This window comes from Nymphaea colorata, chromosome 10 (assembly GCF_008831285.2).
Source record: "Nymphaea colorata isolate Beijing-Zhang1983 chromosome 10, ASM883128v2, whole genome shotgun sequence".
Taxonomy (NCBI): Eukaryota; Viridiplantae; Streptophyta; class Magnoliopsida; order Nymphaeales; family Nymphaeaceae; genus Nymphaea; species Nymphaea colorata.
In genome coordinates, this window is record NC_045147.1 from 21,481,632 (window position 1) to 21,506,487 (window position 24,856).

A 24,856-nucleotide genomic window follows, 5' to 3' on the forward strand; every position below is an offset into this window, starting at 1 on the left:
GATCCAAAATGCTAACAGACCCAATTACTTTTAGAGTAAACCTAAACTAAATGGCTAATTATCCTCAAAATTTGAAGAAAGTGCCAGCAAGGTAGTGCCCACTCTGAACAATGGGCCAACCAAGACGTCTATGACGTTAATGTCAATCAATACGTGGTGCTTAGTCAAAGTCTTCCAAGGCAAATAAAAATTTTAATTATCATTTTTAAATCCATTATTCTTTTTGAAAAAAAAAGAACGGAAAAATAAGCCAATATAGGCGGATAGGTACTTGCCGTATCAAAGAGGAAATCGAGGAACGCCTTTTTTGGTTTACAAGTACCTTTGCATGCTAAGGTTGCAACAAAGAACCTATTTTAAGCGCAATGGTAACTTGATTAACGAAAATCAATGACTGGTTTTTCTGAAGCACGCACACTCATATGGATGGTACATGGATAAATGGGTCGTTTGGTTTAGGAATAATAAGTGACGGTTTCATAAATCTCTTTTAAAATCCAAGCAGATTTATGTTCCATGAATCTACTTATATTTTAAGACATTTATTTGAACTGTGTTGCTTTCAGGAGCAAAGCTAGAAACTTTTGATTATAGGGGCCGATCAAAATTTTAACAAGTCCAAAATATAAATTTTCAAAATTTTTATCTAAATTAAACTAAACTTTCTAAAAAGAAAAAGAGGGTGGGGGGCAACGTGCCCCCTACCGAACCCTTATTCTACCTCTGTTTATTTCTAACATCAAATGACTCCAAAATAACTGTTTTGCAATGGTAATAGTTACTGTCACATCCATCTACCATAAAAAAGAAGGTAAATTCGTAAGTATTGTCACAAATGTTTCAGATCCATGGGACATTTACTCTCACATCCAAAGGGGTTGTTTTGCAATGAAAATAGTTACTTTCACATCTATTTACCTTAACAAACAAGATAAATTCATAAATGTTTAGATTAGTAACAATTTAACAAACAACTCTAAATAATTAGATTTAACAACTTTTTATTTCTTCTTTGACCATGCCTCAAGACAGCCTAAAAAGGTTAAAACATGTCGTATTTGCTTGAGTAAAGGCCTCTAGAGCTAAAAAGTGTCTTTGCCTCAGCCTCTTTCTTGTCAAATCAATCACGATGAGTAAATGAAATAGACAGGGACAGCGGTACCGAGCAGCGGCTTTATTACCACATCGGAAGGGAATTTGAAAATCCGTTCGATTTTGCTTGGGTTGGACGGTTGAGTTTTTTGCCCCTCTCCTCTCTTCTCCCTTGAGAGGGAAAGGAGCTCTTCTACGGTACGGCGGCGGTGGTGGTCGACGTTGCAGGTGAGTTTCTACATCTTCCCCATTCACGTGGTGGTGTGTGGTGCAAAATAAATAGGAAAGAGAGAATACGACAGAAGGATTTACCATATATGCAGTTCGGTTAAAGATAATCACCCGTTTTCCTTTTCTTTCTCATATTGAACAATTGGATGCATATTTAGACAAATCCAAAATCATGGCATTTGAAAAGTTTAATCTACAGTAGATAACAATTAAGATTTTTTGAAATCTAATCATATCTATTCATTAAACTTATCACGATTGTAACTGAAATTTTGTAGTGATTATCTTTTTTATTTTGTATATAAATAACTTATAACGTTTACACAATAGAATTTACTTAAAATAATGCACTAAATTACTATAATACTACTTTAGCACAAGAGGCGAAGATGTGGTTTCAAAAGTTCCGTTCGAATTGGGTTCAATTTGGCTATGGAAATACAAAGTTTTTTCACACTACCACGATTATTTGGAGGAATAGAAATAAAATTTTACTCTTGAAAGTAGAACATAGTGATTGGATTTGGATCCTGACCTTATCAAGCAATTGGTTATTTCTCACTTTCAAAAGGTGTATTCTGCAGAACCTGTAGATAATAGTTTTGAGTCTAATTGTCGGAAGACTAGAGTACCACTTGGGGATCAACTCATGCTCAATCTATCTCATGTTCCATAGGAAGATGAGATTTTCAAGGCTTTGAAATCTATGACCCTTTCAAGGCACTTGGACAAGATGGTTTTCAAGCTGGATTCTACATTGCTAATTGGAACGTAGTTAAATCCTCTATTTGCAAATTTGTTCAAGTTGCTTTCCTAGCTGGCAAATTTGATGCTACTTTATGTCAGATTTTGATTGTTCTTATTCCTAAGGTTGAAATCTCAGAGTCAGTTTCTCAATTTCGACCTATATCTCCGTGTAATGTTACTGTTAAGCTACTTTCTAAATTGCTTGTTAATAGGCTTCGACCTTTCTTAGAGAATTTAATTTCCCCAACTAAGAGTAGTTTTATCCTATGAAGAGGACCTTCTGATAATATTATTGTGGTTCAAGAGGCTTTTCATTCTCTTAAACATAAGAAAGGCAAATTCAGTGGTATGATATTGAAAATTGATTTGGAAAAGGCTTATGATCGAGTGGATTGAGACTTTCTTACCAGGCCACGTATGTCTAATGTTCACAATAGAGACGGGCGCAGACGCGTACAAGATTGAGAGCGTGTCATATGTCATACGTATAAAGAAGCTAATATGTATGCGGATTTTCTTGCCTCATGAACTTTTCAATGATCATTTGGAGTGACCATTCTTACCAGGCCACGTAGTCATTTGCATCGGTTAATTGATGAGGATATGATTGGTGTAGCACGACCTCATGCTATAGTAAGTTAATGCAGTTTTAAACGGCTCCTATGTACCAAAAAAAAATTACTATTTTTTTTAAAGGATGAAAAGTTAGAATTTTGAGAAAAGGAAAAATGCTATGACCCATCTCCATCAATAAAAGAGTTTGCATCATTCAATGATTTGACTTGCAGATTACCATGGTGAAGATAAGGACTGGTCTACTTAAACTCCACAGCGACACTCCTAGTTCCAAGATCAAAACTCCTTAATACCATAGCACCCTCTAAAACTTGAATTGGAGATGTGGTTACCACAGGCCACTTAACGCAATCAATTGCACTATCCCTCAGTTGGTGAGAGTGTTTGTTTCCGTCTTTTTTGAAACAACAAGCCAAACCTTTTCTCAAGCAACTGCTGACTGAGTAAGCTTCCTCAAAGTTGTTTACCATGAATTGCACATCAAAACCTATATCCGCTGCTTAAAAAAGCTAACCCTGCAACTGTCCAAATTGTCTGGGAATATAAAGTAAAATCCCGACATGTTTAGAGTTGCAAGAAAAATCGCACTCAGTTACATGTTTGTCAGTACTGCGCCGTGTCGGCCCTAAATTTCATTAGAAGACTTGGATGAAGACAAGCTATTTGTCTTCTAATGCTGATGCAAACCACTTTGATTTTCATATCTTTTTTGTCCCCTTTCTTATAGTTTTACGATGATTTTAGTATTTTTTTTTCCATCACCCGGAACCGAACAAGTTCACAAGCACAGAGACTCGCAAATCTTGTCTCGGTAGTCGGTAGTATGAGTCACTGGGTATGTCTAATGTTCACAATAGAGACGGGCGCAGACGCGTACAAGACGTGGTGCCGCGACCACGAGAGATCAAGTTAACTAAAGGTTCTTCTTGTTGTAACGTTTTTTTAGATGGTTCTGATAATATAGTACGAGAGGCTTTTGTAATTGGATTTAAATGGATTGGATTGAACAATTTAAATCATTGCCATAAATATTGTTGTTGGATTCTTTTGGGGTATTTTTTTTTGCAAAATTGTTATTTTTCAACAGAAATAAGTTCGGAAAACTTTAAAAGAATAAAGAATTAGATATAAATGAATTAAATCAGAAACTAATAAGGAAACATAAATAAAACTATAGAAAAGTGATAAAATGAATGTTTAATGATAAAAAATGATGAAAAATAATTTAGTTTGAGTTTAAATTGGAATCGATGATAATACCAATGTTAAAAATAGAAAAAAATTATACGAAAATACTGCAAAAAACTCGAAAATAGCGTGATAAATATATTTTTCATTTTTTTCAACATATCATGAGTTTTTTTCTTGTTTTTTCATTTTTTTTTTATTTTTCAAGTTAATATCGTAATATTTTCAAAAATATCACGATATCTGGAGCACTGAATTAAATACAGTGGTAATAAAGCCAAGATCCAAAACCTACCCGGTTAAATCCCTATATCAGGTGGAAGGCCTACACCGTTGCCTTCTAACGAACCAAGAAGTGTGGCAGCTTGATAATTCTAAATCCAAAGCCAACCAACCAAAATTGGCAGGAAAGAACTCATTCGCATTCTTTGAAAAGGTCACCACGCGGAATGCACTGCTACAGTTCCATGGCTTTGAAAGGCCAAGCGCGGAGTGAATGGGGTTTGGTTGGACTGGACCTGTTTAAATCCCACTTGAGTTTGGATACGAATCTCTAAACATTCGCTCTTCTATATTAAGAGTGGGCATTGTGCCGTGTCAGGTCAGGCTGGACTACAATTTCATATATTTTTCATTATCATATATGTTTATATATTAAATTTATATATTTTAAATGTTTATTTTTTCATTAGAATCGGGTCGGGTCAGGCTGGACCCAGAACAACCTGAGACCCGACTTTGAATCAGGCTAGGCTGGGCTGGCCGGCCCCATGCCTAACCATGAGATTGTCTAAGATCATATAGCCTTCCTTCCAAGAGAGCACGTCTTGCTAACGCACTCCACCCAAGTTCATAAACCCAATCTCTTGACAGTTTAAGTCCAGAGATGCGCTCTACTTAGTCGGCCCACCTAGTCGTCGGGTCTAGGGGGGCCGTTATCAGCTTCACGGAAGTACCACATAAAGGTTTCAGTACTAACCTTTGGCCGAGGCGCTTCAACTTGATATAGATACAACCAGATTCCAGCAACAGAGACTGTGTGCACTTGCGATCTGAAAGCAGACTCTCCAAGGTGCTGAATGAGGTTGGCTGGTGCAATTTCATCCAACACCAAACTACTAAAATGAATCATAGATCTATACTACTTACACTATATAGGACTTTAATATGTGTCGTTTCATTATCATCATTTTCACTTATCCAAAAAAGCAAGCCAAGTATAGGTAGACCTTACCAGTTTATATGCAAAAGAACGCGCTGGGTCTTCAACTTTCCATCGCCTTCAGCTTGAAGGCCTTTAAATCCAACCTCTCGACCACACGGTTAGTCTGCCAGAGGATGGCGGTATACAGATAAAAATAGACTGCCAACATGTGGAAAGTGAAACGAGTGGCAACTTGACTGTATTGAGTAGGTAGACTCAAATTGCAGGATGAGAGGCAAAATATATACTTGGGTTGTATCAATAAAGGAGAGGAGTAGAGAAAGCCCATACGGGACTCACCACCCTGGTAGGGTTTACGGAGTTGTTCAGTAACGTATGTACACATAGACCAAATATACCAAGGAATTAGATCAGACCATAAGCTCACAGATAAACTGTTGTAAAGTGCTAATTGAAAGAGGAATGTACGATTGACTGGCACGCTGGTTCTTTTACCATTCGACCAACCTGCCTAACCCAAAAAAGTGAATGAACACACGAACAAGAACAACGAAACAACACAAGAGACGACAAATGTTCCATGGCGAAAAGAAGAGCTCCAGCTGTTGTCGGTGACTTGGTGGTGACAGGCTTAAGGCTCATTTATAATTGCTCTCGTGATGATGTGAAAGCAGAATGATAGCATTTGGGCTAAGAATTTTCCACATTAATAGGTTTTGCAACTGGGCCTGGAAAATTGATTCAGAACATTTGAAAATAAAAGTTGTTCTGGATGATAATTCCTCTTGATCCAACCCTGGTTCAGCTAATAATTCTGCTAGAATGGAGGTCCTCTTTTTTTGGGGGACCTCACTGTGTTTTAGTGAATCTGAAAATGGCATATGGAAGAGACAAAAATTGGACAATACGTGGATCCTTATACTATGGATGTGAACTAAGACCAAAACAATAGAAAGCAACAAAAACATAATCAAAAGTCTAAAACCTTACGTTGGGTTGATCTGTTCTACATTTGCTCTGCGTCATCTTGTAAGAGCATAAAGTTCTTTTACTCGTCTCCTTAGTAACTCTTACTAGTTCTGTAACAGTGCGTTGAGAGCAAAGTCAGAGAAAAAGGTATGCTTTGATCAGAAAAACTGAATCCCCCCCAATCCTTCCTGCTTTCTTGGTAGTAATAAGCACCGTGATTTTCTATCAAACAGCTTATATTCCATAAAAGTAATGCATTGAACCTACAATCTCAAATGCAAACACGAAATAACAGGGGATAAACACCTCACCCTTCTAAGAAGTCGCTTCATAAATACAGATTATGGCGTAGAAAACTGCAGCAAAAGAAAAACACAGTATTCCTTGCACAAACTAAATCAATGATTGAGTAGGAACATTAATGCTTCAAGACGACCTGTCCACACGATCCCAGTACTAGATTTCCACTCTTCTAATGAACAGGGTGAGTACTGCCATTGTCAGCAGACCTATTGTAAAGCCAACTGATCCTGTTGCTACGTATCCTCTTCTAATACCTTTACTTTAAGCTACTTGTATATAACACTCATGATTTTTTTTTTCATTTCATTTTATTTTTCAAGTTAATATCGTAATATTTTAAAAAATATCACGATGTCTGAAGCACTGAAATTTTAAATACAGTGCTAATAAAAATTGGGTGCCTACAAACAGACCCAAGATCCAAAACCTACCCGGCCGGTTAAATCTCTATCAGGTGGAAGGCTTTCATAGAGACCTTGTCGGTAACTGCAGCAAGCCTGCACCAACGATCCACCGCTATCCAGGATAGGCCTACACAGTTGCGTTCTAACGAACCAAGAACTGTGGCAGCTTGATAATTCTAAATCCAAAGCCAACCAGAATTGGCAGGAAAGAACTCATTTGCTTTCTTTGAAAAGGTCACTACGCGGAATGCACTGCTAGAGTTGCAGCGGAGTGACAGGGTCTGGTTGGACTGGATCTGTTTAAATCCCACTTGAGTTTGGAAACGAATCTCTAAACATTCGCTCCTCTATATTAAGAGTGGGCATTGTGCCGGGTCAGGTCAGGCTGGACTATAATTTTAGATATTTTTCATTATAAATATATGTTTATATATTAAATTTATATATTTTAAATTTTTTTTTTCATTAAAATCGGGTTGAGTCAGGCTGGACCCAGACCAACCTGAGACCCGACTTTGAATCAGGCTAGGCTGGGCCTGGCCGGCCCCATGCCCAGCCATGACATTGTCTAGATCATATAGCCTTCTAAGGGAGCACGTCTTGCTAACGCACTCCACCCAAGTTCATAAACCCGCTCGTTTCTCAAATCTCTGACAGTTTAAGTCTAGAGATGCACTCTTCTTAAGCATTTAGTGTTTGCCCTTAACCCTAAGGTCTGAAGTTCTACTCCCTAGCCGGGTAGATGGAACTCTTGTTCAAGCCAGCCCACCTAGTCAGGTCTAACCGTATAAGGGGGTCGTTATCAGCTTTATGGAAGTACCACATAAAGGTTTCAGTAATAACCTTTGGCCGAGGGGCTTCAACATATTATAGATACAACCAGATTAGACTGTGTGCACTTGCGAGCTTAAAGCAGACTCTCCAAGGTGCTGAATGAGGTTGGCTGGTACAATTTCAGCCAACACCAAACTACTAAAATGAATCATAGATCTATACTACTTACACTATATAGGACTTTAGTAAGTGTCGTTTCATTATTAACATTTTCATTTATCCAAATAAGCAAGCTAAGTTTAGGTAGACCTTACCAGTTTATATGCAAAAGAATGCACTTGGTCCTCAACTTTCCATCGCCTTCAGCTTGAAGGCCTTTAAATCCGACCTCTCGGTCGAGTGGTCGCAGTTCTTGTTGACGGTCTGGAGACTTTGCGATTCTGCAGCGAAGGAGAAAGTGAGAGAGTTTACTCTGTTCCCAGATTCGGCGTTTGTGAGGACACAGGATGTGTACAGAAGAACGCATTGACTAAGGAAACGGAAGCCACAAATTGAGGGAGCGGTCACCACGTCTCGAAGACCGCGAAGAAACGACCGAGACTTCTAACCTTTGCGACCTAAATAGTAAGCTCTATTGATTGCCTTTGTCTTACCAAACGCGGTCTGCATAAGGAGATGACTATCTTGCTCACAAAGACAAAAAATCACAAATCCTATACATTTATCTCAGACCTTGACCAAAAAAGGTATTTATGCATGCATAGATAAAGTCTAGGGGACATAGTTTTGGATATTCTTTAATAAAGATGAGACTGCTTCTATTATTCTTTAGTAAGATGAGACTTTTTAGCATCTCTTGCCACCTACCTCCCTAGGAATGGATTTTTAACGCACCCAACTTCTACTTAGATGGACACCCAGCCCATTTAATGGTTGTTTGGTATTAGCATCTCATAAATGTACTATAAAATTGAGGTAGATTCATAAGACATTTGTCAAAGTCTTCCATAAATCCACCCTAATGTTAGGCCAGATTTGTGAACCACGTACATTTCACATCTTGGTCCTGATGCCAAACGGACCTTTATGAAACACCATGTGCTTGAAGGGAAGTGAGTTATGCTTTGACGTAAGGCAATGTGTTATAGGGCTAACAATACTTTGGCTAAACAGCCAAGCACAGGAATTTGCCGGGGTTAAGTAACTGGAAAAATCGAGATCACGACCACACGGTTAGTCTGCCAGAGGATGGCAGTATACTGATAAAAATAGACTGCCAACATATGGAAAGTGAAACAAGTGGCAACTTGACTGTATTGAGTAGGTAGACTCAAATTGCAGGATGAGAGGCAAAATATATACGTGGGTTGTATGTATGGCTGTCGAAAATAAGAGAAAGCTCATACGGGACTCGCCACCCTGATAGGGTTTATGTAGTTGTTCAGTAACGTATGTACACATAGACCAAATATACCAAGGATTTAGATCAGACCATAAGCTCACTGATAAACTGTTGTAAAGTGCTAATTGAAAGATAAATGTATGTTCACCGCGAAGGCACGAACCCCGTGCCTAATTCTTCAACAGTTCAACTCAACTGAACAACGACGTAAAGAATCTAACCATATCAAGGCACAGGTACCTTACGTATTGGAATTCTCTGCGCCTGGTCTTTATGTTTAATGCTTTTAACCCGCATCATACTATTCAACCAACCTGCCTAACCCAGAAAAGTGAATGAAAACACGAACAAGAACAGCGAAAGAACACAAGAGACGACAATATTTTTAACGTGGTTCGGAGTTAATCTACGTCCACGTTCTCTAGCTCTCTCTCTCTCAATCAACTCGAGAGCCTAGGGTCTTTTCATTTACAGCCTTTGCAATCTCCGTTTGACTCATTGTTTTTAACATTTGGACATGCTTTCCATCTTCTTGGGCAGTCCGGCTGAGATTTACCCTCCTTCACTGAAAAGCTCCAGTGCTTCGTCGAGCGGTCAAAGTACTCTCGCTACATACCAACGGCATCTGTCAAGACTCAAGCACACGACAGAAGCCACTTCTGAATACGACACATGGTGTTCCATAGAAAGGCCAGGGTGTTTGTCTGGGAAGCTTGAATCGAGCGCTAACCCATCTCTAGCAAGATAGGATCAGAATGATTCTAAAACATGACTTTTATTAAACTAATATTTATGAACCAATGTCAATATAAATATATCTTCCTCTCTTATGAAGAAGAAAGATTTTGTTTTGTGGGCGTAGGCGTCTACTGCAAAACTACGTTATGAACCAATGTCAATATAAATATTATCTTCCTCTCTTATGAAGAAGAAAGTTTTTATTTTGTGGGTGTAGGCGTCTATTGCAAAACTACGTTAAACAACTTGAGTTATGATGTGTTTCCCTATCTTTTTCCTTTTGCAAGGTCAACTTAGATATCATTTGCAACAAGAAATGTCTGCAAAACACATGCTTTTGGAACATCTATTCCAAGTATAAAGAGTTCTTGTCAACGTGGATAAGTTGTAATTCAATCCAGTATTTGTTTGGTTGGATAACATATTCAACTTGTCTTGAGCAGTGCTGGTTTAAATCATTATATAGACATGTTTAACATATGTTTTGATTTTCTTTTCTCCCTCCCTTTATACACGACGCAACTATTTAAAATCTACACATAATAAAATAAAGCACTTGATAAAATATATAGAAGACATGAATTAATAAGATTATTTTCTTTCTTTTTCTCTCTATACATACGAACAATCTAAAATTCACATATGATAAAAAAGATAATTGATAAACTATATTAAAGAATATGAACCAAAAAAAGTACAATCTCGTTCTCTTTCTCTCTTTACATATTTGAGAGACCTAAATCCAACTTAAATAAAAAAAAATACCTAATAAAATATGTGAAAAAACATCAAGATTAGATTTTTAAATTCAATCACTACTGAGTTAAAGACCTAAAAGAAAATACAACGGTAAAATATATGACAGTAGTCTGGAGTGAAACATGATATTGACAACAGAAAGCTTTCTCGCAATGGCATTAAGCTACGGAGATAAAACCACACTTTTAAAGGCCAGTTCAAGGAACTACTGATGGACAAAATCAAAGCTTCCATCTTTCTTGAATAAAAAAAAAACCGTAGCTGGAAAAGGACAATACAAGCACCTCCCTTTGAAGAAAAAACAAAACGAAATAGGGAAAAAAAAGCCCTCAATCAATCTTTTCACACACACTGAAAAAACAAGGAGACAGAATAGTTGCTCTCAACAAACAAATAAAAGAAAAAAATCCGAAAAAAGATCGATCTGACGTTAAATTCCTAACAAATTCCATCTGACTTCAACAGAATCATTTGATCATTTTTGTTAATGATTTCAGGTTCGTTAGGCCCAAAAGGAATTTTTAATCTCAAAGGATACCAGAGGGTTCTGCAGAAATTATGAAAATTCTATTCTAGGTGCGATTAGAATCTCCTAAAAAGAAAAATAATTGCACAATATCAGCATTTCACTTTTTAAAGGACAAATTTATATTCTGTTTCAAATATACTATTACACTACCCAATCCATCTTGGATCAAAATCTCCGCACTCGGATACGAGATGCACTTTCTATGGAGATGTTTTCTACACGACCATCAGAATTGGAATAGTTGCTCTCAACAAAAAAATAAAAGAAAAAAAGCCGAAAAAAATCCATCTGACATTCAATCCCTAAAATCAACTGCTTCTCCTTATTTTTGACAAATCGGAGCTAGAAATGAAGCCCTCCTCCGCAGAGACAATAGCGAGGAATCTCCATCTCGTAGCCTCTGGATTCAATGCTCCTCCACAGAAACGAAGACAAATCGAATTTCCTTGCAATATGCACGGAGAAGCCAGATGCATTCATCACACCTTGGAGCATGGGAATGCTAGATCTTCTTCATTCTGAATGATTCTCTGACGAGGAAGACGAAGACTATTGTTCCTCATTCGCTCCAACCACCATTGGATTGCTCCATGGATTTTGCACAAGCTTCGATCAGAACTCAGATGATTGAGTCGCCATTGACAACAGAAAGGCGGAGGGGAAGGGTGGGGGGTAGGGGAGAGAAATGATATAAATGAAGAAGAAGAAAACGAAAACAGTGAATTAAGAAGAAGAAGAGGAGGAGAAAACATATAGTGGAGAAGAACTAAAAGTCTGAATGAAGAAAAAGAAGGGCGACAATGAAACGAAGAATATGAAAAGAAAGACAGAGATGGTCTACGAGACACAAAAACAGTGATAAGAGAGAGAGATCAGATGGTTACTTGCGCAGCACTTTGACAGAGAGAGAGACTTGAGAGAAACGATGCCAGGGTTTCAAGGGAAATGATCAAAAAACAAAAAACCTCCCTCGAGTTCCGAAGGTGGAATTGTTTGAAAGAACACACATTTTTGCGTTCATAGAGAACACAAGAACACTTTGTCCTTTCTATCAAGCGTTTGATGGCGTTATAATTCTTACTGAACGTAAAACTCATTTTACTGACAATAGTTAGATGCTCAAGACAATAGATTTGCCTTGAAGTGCATATATGAAAAATGAATCCATCAACGGTAACAAGGCAAGGATTAGTCTTTCAGTTATCCAAACGTCTGGGATGTATTTACACTATTTGAAAAAAAATAAAACGAAAAAAGAGAACCCCAATGCACTAGCAACCTAGACATGTGTTCATCTCGTTAAAGAGAAACTGACGGATGGAAGTTGCATACCAACGAATAAGGTACATCAGATTACACTGCACGCCTCTTTTTTAAATAAAAAATACTCTGGATGAGAAAAATTCGACTTTGATACGCTGCAAAGCATCACCATACAGATCGAATATACAAGTAATCAAGAGCACAGTATCTCACAACTCGCTCTTTTAACCAGTAGACGGGAGAATCAAATAATGAGAAGTACGAATCAGGAAAAATTCCATATGCTGCTGTGCCAAAAGAAAAAATAAAAGATGCACGAAGTTGGCAAAACGAATAAAAGAACATTAATGCTACTCACTTCAAGTGCCACACGTCAGGAGAACGCGGTTCTTCTAGAGGAATCACGTCTACGGGCGGACTTAAGTTAAAGTAACTAGAAATTTCAATGGAAGGAACGGTTCAGGGTGTGCCAATGCCTAACCCTAGACCCAACTCTATCCAAGTAAAGTGCTACACGCCGCTCCCATGGCCTTTAACTATAAGTCTATAACACAGTCTACTCTGCTTCACATTCCTCTCCCCTTTGTAACTGTTCATTAAGGTGCCTGCAATTCGAGTAGTAGAGAGAGAGAGAGAGAGGGACCTTGGGCTACTAAACAGTAAACACTCTGGCCTCCATAAAAGCAAAGAAGAACAGGTATTGCAGGAGCGCCATAAGGTTGATAAATATTCGACAACTATATGTCTGAACATTCTTAGTTGCAAGTGGCCCAAGTGAGGGATATGGCTGCTAAAGGCGTACTAAAGTAGCAGTACAGAAAATAGAACTCAATGTTATTTCGAAGTACGAACATCAGGAAAGCAGAAGATCAACGTGAAATCTTAGTAAAAAAAATGCGTATAGTGACAAGCAAATCCGACTTCGTGCATCGATTCAGCACAGGCGGTTTCTTATTAATCGATTTTCAAAACGATCTCGTGTTGAAGGACTAGTATTCCCGACGCAGACAGGTATACCATCAGAAACCCATATTGTCTCTGATTCGGTGGATTATAATCCATGTTTTTCTCCTCGCAATTAATTTGAAAGAATCCAGATCAAACGGTTAAGTATACATGATAATCCAATAAATAATCGAACACGAAAGCTACGCACGAAAAAGTTTAATCGTTGACAAAGAAAGATCGGTTATTTTTGCAAATCTCTTTCGTTTGAAGAGGTTCTCATTGGCTGCTAAAATCCTGAAAGTATTATGAGATTCTCAAAATCTGGGGACCTTCAATTATATCGTGATCTCGTCATAACTTTCAGTTTTCTGGCTTCAATAATAGTTTTACCTGGTCTAACTTCTCTATGATTTGTTTTATATGGTAGTTTGACACGCAGTCCTCCAATTTCTGATAAATTTATGTTCGATGCCTTAATTTCTAAATATTTCAGGCCATGATTATTGTTTTTTACTAGAATCGTTTAGATGGCCATTGAATTTGCATTTATGATTGTAACACACATTTAATAATAACACCTTAAAAAATTTATCCTTGTGAAAACCAAGTCTACGAAACCTGGTTAAAAAAAATCTAGTTTTCCAAATCCAGTTTAGATGTTTGAATGATGAGACAAAAGCTTGGAGGTGGCTCATATCAGTTTTGCAGAAAAAAAAAAAAGTTTTGAGGCCCTTTACAGAAACCAAGTTTTGTCAAAACCCTAAAGCACACCTGAAACAAAGTTTTGGAAGCAAAACCTGATTGTGATTGTGGCTGTCATCCAAATGCTTAACTTTTTATTTTAATAAAGAAGAAAATTGTTTTAATTAGTTCTGCAACTGCCATTTTTGTGTTTCTACAGTGAATTGCAAATAAACTATTCCTAGGGGCAAAATTGCGGCGATTGAGATGTTATTCAATGCAGTTGTTTGCCTGAAATACCAATAATCAATGGCGGTTAACACAAGCTAGTACTAATTTCATATCGTTTTCGGATTTCTAAATGCTTTCGTCAAAGACAACTTCCATTCATGGGCTGAACTTCTCCCATAGTTCCTAGAGTAGGATTCATTTTTCTGAATTTTCTGATATGGATGAACAGGATATCCCGCTTTGATTTTCTAGGGGCTATCAGATAGCCGTAGAGGATCTGTCAGGTGGGCGTCGCGGCATTATCCATTAATTCAGCTGAATTTTCAATTTAATCAAAACGAATGACAACATTCCCCTCCAAATTTAAATATTTCTTTCAAACGCTGAGAAAATAAACATGTTCCTTTAATTTGAAATCAATAAACAAAACAAGGAAAAAGATTTAGTTTCATTAGATAGACGGCTAAACAGTTTCGATTAGCTAAGTTTCTAAAACTTTTACAGCCTATATTAGAGAACATACAAAAAAGTACCACATAGTTTTTGAACAGTTAATCCATAAATGAAAATTAGCCTTCTATTATCTTCACCAACAAATTTTTTTTTTCTGGAAATAATGAAACCTTAAATTTAAAGAGATCTTCTCTAGTAAAAAATCTGTGGAGACAGATCTGCAACAATCTTTCTGAGACAATTAAGAAAAGGAACGAACCAAATCTAACCACTAAAGGCCAAATTAAGAAACAGATCTCCAAAACTGTATCGGATGGAATTCCAGTCACACCGACGGACACTCGACGAGTCGACATATTTGTACAATCTCAAGAAAATATGAGATGCATCTTACCATTAAAAAAACTTAAATCTTGCACAGTATATATTTTTTAAAATTACAATTTCTTAAAAAGATTTTCTTGTTCAACGATGTTCACATTTTTCCTAATTAAAGCACGAAACACGAAACAGATTCGCTATTTCAATCCTCCACGAGAGTTCGAGTGCCAATATTAATGTCTTAAATATTCGAGCACAGTGAATGCACAAGAGGGTCAGAGGCTACAGTGACTTGGTGAGGCTGAAGACAAACCTAGGGACACGTGGGTGGGGGTGTCATAAAAGCAGAGACGCGAAAAAAGGAGAAAGAAATAAAGGAGGAAATCGGCAAGGATGGGGAGCAAAATATGCAGGCTGAGTTGGGAGATCGGGAGAATATGATATCAGGAGATCTGGTTCCCCAGTGTTGGCAGGCGCCTGCCACCGAAATGCATCACGAAATATTTGTGATCGGATTTCCTCCTTTTCAATTTATTTTTCCTTATAAAAGCACCGAGGCATTCACTCTTCTTCACTCTCCACTTCACCAAACACCTTCCCCACTTTGGCCAGAGAGAGAGTGGGAACGAGAGAGAGAGAGGTTCCGGATTTTCACCCGGAGCCGGTTCTCTTTCTTTCAGAGGTCATCGTCCTCGGTGGGTTTCGGCGTTTCTAGCAGAGAAAGAGGGAGAAAAAGAGGTGTTTAGTCCTTGGACGATCACATTTGGTTGGATCTTTTGTATCTGATTTCATGAAAGCATGAAAGGCATGGCTTCATCTTCGGGTTTGTCACACAAAGGTTCCAGTGACGAAGATAAGCCCCACGTACTGGCTGTCGATGACAGCCTTATTGACAGAAAATTCGTCGAGGGTCTGCTGAGGAGATCCTCTTACAAGGGTGAGTTTTATTTCTTCTGTCATCCCTCCGCCTCCAAACGAAGAGTCATGTTCTTTTTTCATCCTCTCTCCTTGTGCACGGGTTGAGATCAGGTAGCAGACGTGTCTCTCCCACACATCTGCCAACCCTAAAAGAATGGCTTCTGTGGCTGGGTGAGAAAAAGTGAAATGGAGGTATATATATATATATATATATATATATATATATATATAGTGCGTGATTGTGACCACACCATAGCTTATGAGAATAATACCATTAGAAGCTGAGCTTCATTAGAAATTTCAGCTTAACACACTCGCCGCCTTACGCGAGTCCCCACCGCTTGCTCGCTGTCTGCAGGATGGTGGTGCTGCGAAAGTAGATAGAGAGACAGAGGTCCGTCATATGTTCTTTTGTTAACATGTCTTTCTTTTTTTCTTTGGTGACATACATAAATAACTTTACCTTTGTTTCCTTTTCCACAGTAACCACGGCCGACAGTGGATCAAGGGCATTGGAGTACCTGGGACAAATACAAGATGCAAACGTGAGCTGAGAAAACAGTCTTCTCCATTAAGAATAATTGAAAAGATTAGAAGTGCTTTATTAGAGTTCTATCTTGGAGGCATAAAAATTAGTTGCAATCCAAGAAAGCATGAGGATTTCAAAATTTTGAATATTTACTTGTATTATATTATTTTTATATGCTTATATTCAAAATTTATACAGTAAAGGAAATTCACTTCACCACAATATTTCTCCTTGGGTTGTAAAGACCAAAAAAACTGATATGCAAGGAGCCATTGTGAAACACAGTAGAATGGCAAGGCATCCATTTTCTTTTCTCTAGTGAAAATTTTTATTATTCACCTACCATTAAATCAGGCTTCAAATCCGGGCTACGTCAGTAAAATCAAGCAAGTGTCAAAAACTTTTAAGTTTTTTATTATTACGGCCAGGATATGAAGGGGCAACCTATTCAAATTTTAGAAAATACATTTTCATTCCGCTGGAAATCTGCCAGGGCGAAGCCCTCATAGAAAATACATTTTCATTGTTACGTAGTTGTTTCCATCGGATGCACTTCTTTTTTCCATCCGCATTTTTCAAAAAATCCTTTTATTCCGTAGTAGGTCACAATAAATACGCCAGGCCATTAAAACCAATATCAATTCTGTGCCAACTCTCAATTTTAAATATGTTCAAGAGTTTGACCTTTTCTTGTTCCCCCATTTATCGTTATATACATATAAATCCTTCCCAATTTGGATTTTCAGGGCTCCAAGGTAAATCTGATAATAACAGATTATCAAATGCCTGGCATGACTGGATATGACCTGCTGAAAAGAATCAAGGTAGGGAAAGGAAAGAGGTGTATACATCTGTAACATGCCTTACAATTTTTTATGTTAGGCACATTACAAACTATACTAGAATTAGTGACATTTTTTCCTCATCCTATGCAGGAATCTTCTGCTCTAAGAGAAATTCCAGTTGTGATCATGTCATCTGAGCATGTCCCCACGAGAGTCAACCGGTAAAACGCATTCTTGTTTTTTAGTTTTTAATTTATTTTTCAGAAAAATTGATTAATGGTCTAACTTGTAAAAAAAAAAAAAATCTGCTACTGTCATACTGTCAGGTGCTTGGAGGGCGGGGCCGAGGAGTTTATATTAAAGCCACTTCAGCAGTCGGACGTGAAAAGGCTAAGGGGCCATATAGCTCATGTGGGCCAAGGATGTAGCGGAAGGCACTGTCGAGGAAGATGAGCGGCCAGAAATTATTCCACTAAGATCACGATGCCCTGTTCTGTTTTCTGGGAATTCACTGTGGTCACGATGCCCTGTTCTGTTTTCTGGGGATTCACTGTGGTCGTAGGAAAAAAATGGAAAATTTTCCGTGTTAGTTGAGATGTGTTATTATAGAAATCAACTGCGAGAATCCCCGATTAGATCATAGAATCCGGGAGGATCTCATGAAAATGATGCATCTTTAGGAATTTTTACATTTTTTAGGAAGTTCTCAACAATTAAATTTCTTAGTTTGAATAGAGAGGAAAATATTGGCTTTTTTTTATTTGAAAATAATCTCTCCCGATCCCGTCATCTCTCTTTCTTGGCAGTCTTAAAAGCCTGACGAGAGAGTTCACGTGAGGCACCAAACAGAATAAATTCAAGAATACTGAGGCTCACGAGACACCTCGCAGGTCATTTAAGGAATCTTGATACCGCAGAAGACCGAGCACGCGAACGTTGTTCTCGCGTACGGTTCGGATTTTGATACCGACCCGTACCGAGCACATAATCCAAGTGGATCCAATATAAAAATTGAGCCGGACCCGCAATATCCAACTTTGGGTGAGGTAGGGTCTTCGTAATTTGTGGTTCGGAGTTAAACCACTTGACATGCATGGCCAGATCCGCTTTCACCGTCCATCCACTCAGCACCTGAATAACATCCGTCTCGGACCAACTTGCTTTTCCTTTCCTTAAACCAATCACCGCCTTAACTTTGTGGTGCAGCTCATAGGAAATAGAAACAGTCCCCGGTTACCGCGGCCTGGGATGAATACAAGCAGCGAGAGGCTACGCTGAAGTGACAGGGAGAATCTATTGACGTGGGAAGAGAGGAACAGATAGAAGTGAGACATATCTTTAAAATGCATTCTTCACAAGGAAACCATGCCTTGTAAACTCTTCAAGAGCAGCGACCAAACTTAGAACAGTGCGTTAGATTTGACCCGTGAATGTTCACACTTCAACTAACATCCAGGAAACTATGCAGTATAAGATATATATTTTTTCTGACAACCTTTTATGTATAAATATATAAATTAAATAGCAGCTGATGAATCATAAGGTTTAAAAGAAAAAGGTGATCAACATTTTTGTGCCTTTTTCTTGCCTCTCAAGTATCCATCAAAACAAATCAAACAACCTACATGAGCTTTGGTTACTATATATATATATATATATATATATATATATTAACTGATTATGATTAGATGATGTTTTTTCTTTATTTTGCACTGTTAAACACTGTTATAAAAGTGCATTGATGATAACAATTGCTTCGCCATTGTTTTTAGCGATGTAATGTGTCTTCTACATCGGGTTTTACCAACACAAAAAAAAAAGGCTACACAAGCATCCGACTGATTCAATTTTATTAGCAACTGCCAAAATAAAAAAGGTTCTATTTTCTTTTAGTTAAAAGAATGAATTAGGATGAAAATACTGACTAGGATAACATTGGAAAGTAAAAGCTTTTATGCGTTCTCATGGTTTTACCGGTGACCCTTTTTGTGCATGTTCAGAAAACGAAAGTCTTGTATAAAGAAAATCAAACATATGAGACCCGTGTATGCAATTGGGATCAAAAGGTAGGCTTATATCGAGGAATACATTTGGTAAAATTGAACGAGGGGTTTCATGGTATTAGCGTGAAAATAAAAGCATTGAGGAAGCGTTTCATGGTCTTGAATTTTGATTGTAGAATGAAAATTAAAGAAACAAAATTTCACCTCAAATTGAAATTGAAAGGAAATTTCTTGTTTCCTTTTTGTGTTTGATAGTATACAATATGATGTGTTTGATAAAAACATGATTGAAATTATAGAATTGAATAATTAAAAGCATCATGACATGTGTCCTAAAGAGAGACATGTGTCCCAAAGAGAGACGAAAAAATTCTATAATTCTAGAACCATAATTCCACTCCCTGTGATAGAATCACAATTTAAGAATTTTGATTCAAGAATGAACCCGTAATTCTCATTTCAACAAAAATGGAAATTTAATTTTAAAATTCTACAATTCCAACCTCATCAAACACCCCTGGAGGAAGGGAGATAAAAGAGTGTGAAAAGAATGATATAAAATACTCCAAATAAAACATAGAGATATTCGACAAGTGAGTTTCTTTCTTACTCGTAGGGACAACTCATCTGCATTGTGAGGGTTGAAAATGGTCCGTCATTTCAGGGGCAACTCTTTCTCTAATTGTATGGTGAATTGGGAAAACAAGAACAATTTAGGAAGAAACTTAGACACGTTTAATTAAAAATTAACCAAGAAATCATATCTGGTGTAGAAAGGTGTGGAATCATAAGGCCCCATGTAGAGCCCGTTGGTTCACCTACACTGCCTGCCAAAACCACCTTCTTATTTTGGACATGTTTAAAAAGTGAAGATGCCAATTAGCCAAACGGTGTATGCTATGTGAAAGGGCAGAGGAATGAAATGATCATGTAATCCTGACATGTCCACTGGCCAAGTCGCTATGGGATTGGGTGGTTGGCAGGTGTAATACAAGAAGGATTCCGTGGACAACTATTTCCGAGGAGATGAATCATTGGGACTCCATAACAACTACTACAACATGGCTCAAAAAATGCTGGGATGTGACTTATGAAAACGTTTGTTGGTAGCTATGCCAGGGGAGGAATATGCCAGGGGAGGAACATGAAGTCGCATGACCGTCGGGGCTTAGGAGCAGTTCCCTTTTGTTAAAAACCATTGTATGAAATGGATAACTATCGAGGCATAAAATGGGATGAAATTGAGCGAAAGCTGTTCTATACATTGCTGAAGTCCGCCATGATCTGTGAATGCAATGAAAATCTAGAGAAAGTCCCTAACGTGCTGGAAATGGTCACTGCTAGGAGGCGAAATATAAACACATTAATGGCTCTCTGATATGATCTGAGCCATGAGGATCTCAAATGGAGCTGTCTTCGGGAGAGTGATCAACCCTACCGGGCAGGGATTGATCTGATTAACATGTGGTTGGAAGGTCATTCCTGGTCTCGAGGGCGGAAACAGCTTATTATTCCTAATAAAAACGGTCGTAAACGCATCTACTCTATGATCAAAGGCAGGAGGCCCACCACTGTGACACTGTCTGCTGGAGAGGTCTTCTCCACGCAGGAAGTCTGAAGATTCCGAACGCCCAGCCCACTCAGGCAGCTGGAGTTTTACTCAACAGATATCGTATTTTGGATGGTAGAGATGATTAAGGCTGATCGTTTTTCTCTTCTGTTTGACTTCCCTTTGTTGATCTTTTCTAGTATTGGTGTCTCCGGTTTTGTGGGATAGCATGAGCTACTTAGAATCAGTAGCTTGGTCATTGGTTGTACATATCCCATTTTTTTGCCAATAACAAGGTCGGAAGCCTACCTAGCAATCTCCTTTATTGGAAATTATATTTGCATGAAATCTTTTCTTTTAAATATGCAAAGGAAGCGAGCTCACAAATGAGAAACAAGCCTTTCGAAGTTCCCCTTTCCGAAACATGCCTACAGTTCCTAATTTAAAAAGCAGCAAAAACTACTAGTTCATTACATCTGGATAACTTATCGTAGATTAGGGTCACAACAGCCTAGATCGCAAGAAAGCACAGGCACAGTCTTGTAGCTCCCAAAATTTCCAAGAAATTGATTTAGGAGTACGATAGGCTATCATGCACCCAAGGTCCCAAACATCCTAGTTTATCACTAATCACCCTTGATCTTGATCTTATGGAATATACTAAGGAAAAATAAAAAGAAATAATATAATAGAACAATGATATAATGCTGACGATCAAATTCATACAATAAAATAAAAAAACATTTAATATTTCCCAAGATAAAATGAATAAGATTACCTTTAGAATGAAAGAGCTAGCGTTGATTGCAGCACTTGTGTCACAACAGACGAAGGAAGAACTATGAACAATCTGTCTCCTCCAAACATTTGCCTACACATAATTGTGGCTGTTGTGCTACATCTACAATAAACATGATAAAATCTGATTAATTATCTAATTTATTTAGTTCTAAGCATCAAGTATCATCCCTAACATGTTCTGAATTAACATAACGAAAACACCATACAGAATTTATTACTACTATATAGAGCTTGAGCGAGGAAATCTGTGAAGACTAGGACCAAGTCATTAGTTGCAGAAATACAGCACCAGTACATGAGTTGCTGATTCGACTGGCTGCATTTATGAACGGAGTTGAGTGAGATGTACAATCTTCACCTACTTAGAAGACGAAAGATTGTTCAAAGGGAAGAAAACACAAAAGGTTCATTCTGCGGTCCGATCCGATGATTAAGGTTGTCTATTCTCAACTTGTCGATTGTCGCCCTAGATTTAACTAGATAGGATTTCCTTTTCAACAAATCTCTTACCCTGGTGTTCAATTATGGCCAAACGCAGCATGCACACCTTTTCTTATCTACTCGGTGGCGGACTTAGTGCCTTGGGGCACAAATCATTTTCTATTAAGGTCCATTCCAGCGAAGGGCACACCACAGAAAAAACTTTTCTGCTGACGTGATGATGGAGGTTAGGGGTATACAAGTGTTCATCCTGCAGACATTTCAAAATGAATCAATTTGGTCAACATGGTGATCGTTTGATATCGTTAATTCAATATTAAAGTACGAACCCATCGAGCTTGTGTTTGAATTCCCATCTATCAAGCCACTGACTGAAAGTTGCCGCTCTGTCAGTATCATTTGAGAAACAGCGATATGAAGGCAAACAACCAAGTACTCAAAGTCACTTCTGCTTAACATTTGAAGAGACAGATCCTTTTACTTTGCTAGTTGCTTTGTTTCAAGTAATTAAAAAAAAAAAATTATCCTGTTCAGATTTGAGAACACTAAGCTGCTTTGATGAAAAAAATGATGTAATTTTAATCAGAACAAAGTCATGTATAGAAACTACCAAGGACCATTCACTAGGAAAAGATGGATAAAGAAGGTCCTCGTTAACAGATTTACCCCACTAACGGGCAGGATTTAAATAATTGACAGGACAATATAAAATGAGAGGGATGTTATGAACATAAAATGCTGATCTTCGAATAAACATCATATGCACCTTTTCTTGCACCGCCTTCTCCTGATGACAGACAGGAAACGTCAACAAAAAATTTGCCCACTTTTGTGAGACAAAGCAAATTGATTCTCAAACATCATGATTACATGCTCTTTATGTTTCTGATAATGGCATACTCGCACATCCAAACACAAACACCCAGAGCCAGAGGGAACTAATGTCAGGATTTAATTGCCTCCGATTTAGTCTAATTCTAACCCAATCTTAGGCGACCTAAAATCCTGAATTTCATGAACCATAATTTCAGTGGATTTTCAACTACGCGAATGAAAGGAGGCGAATCAGATCCATGGATCTAAAGCAACTTCTTCACAAAGGGTTTGAAATGGTTTAATAATCAACTGTTTAGTGATTCCCTAGTTCACTAACCATAAACTACCGGCAAGGGCGATTTAACCTTTCAGAACGGGTTTCTGATAAAATAGGAACTCGAATTCTCTCACGTGTTTGAACATTACCTTTCCTCTAGAAAATATAAATTATGGCACTTATTGTATTGGGAAATTGATGTCAACAATAGAAGCGCAAACATGAAATCTTCATCTCTAGATTCTCTATTTGATGCAGAATTTCATTCGATGATCAAGCAAATGTAGACTCTCAATCAAAACAAATAACGAAGAAAAGGCGGATCAATGGGAAAAACAAGCAGTAGAACATCTTAGTAAGAAGATTTCTGTTCTTCAATAAGAATAGAAGGGGAACTGCTTACCAGAAAGATCTTCGGTCATCGATCAAGGTAAACCTCACCAACTCGTCCAAATTCCAACCGAGACATGTAATTATTCTCCAAAAACGAGCAGATAGTGCCCTAGGTAGACTTTAACAACTCGTCCATATCCAACAGAGACCTGCAGTTATTTTTCACAAAGGAGCAAATCGTGAATGTGAATCGAAAGAGATATAGAACGCCGGTAACTAAGCAAAACTCTTACCTGAAAGATCAAGCAAGATCTTGGACTAATGCACAATCGAAATTGCGGAAACCTTCTATCGTTCCCAGAGAACACAAAGACAGAGGAAGAAAAAGAGATAGGGCTCTCACGAGGTAGATCTCCTTAAGAATTGATCGAGGGAAATCTTTTACAGGAAATATCTCCAATCTTAGATTGCAAAGCCGATCGCCGATTCTTCCAAATCCGATCAGAATTCGCAAATTCATTGGCCATAAGCACGAAGATATAGATCGATCGACCAAAGGAGAGAGCGAAATAAAGAGAGAGAGAGAGCGAGGGAAGTCTGGCCTCTGCGAAATTGGTTGAACCCCGCCAATCCAAAACCAAGCGGTTCATATAAAACGCGGCACAAGCGCGGGAAGCAGGGTTCGTTCGGTTCGGGGCCGTTCGCATTGTTATCCACAAACTAAGAAGGACGGGTCTGGTTCGTCGGGATGACTCGTCTTTTTTTTTTTTTTCTGGTTTAACGTTCACGATAATAGAAAATAGACAAACATATTTTAGTTGTTCCCTCATTAAATGAAAATATTTATATGAATTTAATTTTTTAATAAATTAACTTAATAAAAATCGCCGTTTCGGCTTCTGAAGAAAGATACATATACCCGAGTTTTTGAACAAATGCAGGACTGTCACACATAAATTTCTTAATTGCCATTGAGGTGTTATTAAGAAATCCGACCAACTCGAATTTAGTTAAGGACGTAATTTTGTGGGAAATGGTTTGTGAAACCAATGTGAACTAAAGCGTGCAAAAATCATTAACTTGAGGGTGTAATAGTCATTTTAACTTGTGATCTCATCTAAGGCGCGTTTCGAATGAAGTTGTGAAATGCGACGCAAAACTTTCAGCGGTAGATTGAAGTTTTTTGTTGTGGCTTTTTTTTCTCATAATTTTTGGGTTTTTGTTTCAGTCGTGACATAGTAATTATCTCACAAATTTATGATTTTCTAGAAAAATGACTTGAATCAATCTCATTTTAAATTCGTGTCTCATTCTTTTTCTCTAATGCAAAATGAATGACAATTTATTTGTGCCCGCGTCGCACAGGGGGCATGAGCGGATGTGCCACTTTTTAAATGTAGGACTAATTTTCAAATCATTCCTCGCATACTTTAGATGCATTCTATTTAATAGCTCAAATATTTATTATATCAATTGGATCAAAAATCAAGTTTTCTGCCTTCATAACCAATTATAAAAAATGAAATAGGTTGAAAATACATATTTAAACTTTTTAAAAAATTACATAAATCTATAGTCAAATGCTCTGCGCCCTTGCGTACACCTCATCATAACACACAAGCTGCTTCGA

At 37.8% G+C, this 24,856-nt stretch overlaps 1 protein-coding gene and 1 long non-coding RNA gene across 3 annotated transcripts; one reads left to right on the forward strand and one right to left on the reverse strand.

The window, feature by feature from the left end:
* Window positions 1-15,182: 15,182 nt before the first annotated feature.
* Window positions 15,183-17,795, forward strand: LOC116262750 (two-component response regulator ORR5-like). Its single transcript, XM_031642241.2, has 5 exons — window positions 15,183-15,711; window positions 16,176-16,237; window positions 16,968-17,045; window positions 17,157-17,227; window positions 17,333-17,795. Exons 1-5 carry the CDS (start codon window positions 15,573-15,575, stop codon window positions 17,457-17,459), a joined length of 477 nt encoding a protein of 158 aa, XP_031498101.1. The 5' UTR covers window positions 15,183-15,572; the 3' UTR covers window positions 17,460-17,795.
* Window positions 15,719-23,836, reverse strand: LOC116262751 (uncharacterized). 2 transcript variants are annotated; one of them, XR_007574377.1, is made up of 6 exons: window positions 23,520-23,836; window positions 23,297-23,435; window positions 21,870-22,050; window positions 21,337-21,459; window positions 16,156-16,213; window positions 15,719-16,060 (listed from the first exon to the last, which is right to left on the reverse strand). It is a non-coding gene; the product is annotated as an uncharacterized LOC116262751 (long non-coding RNA). The 2 variants fall into 2 exon arrangements; XR_004174522.2 differs by lacking the exon at window positions 21,870-22,050.
* Window positions 23,837-24,856: the final 1,020 nt, after the last annotated feature.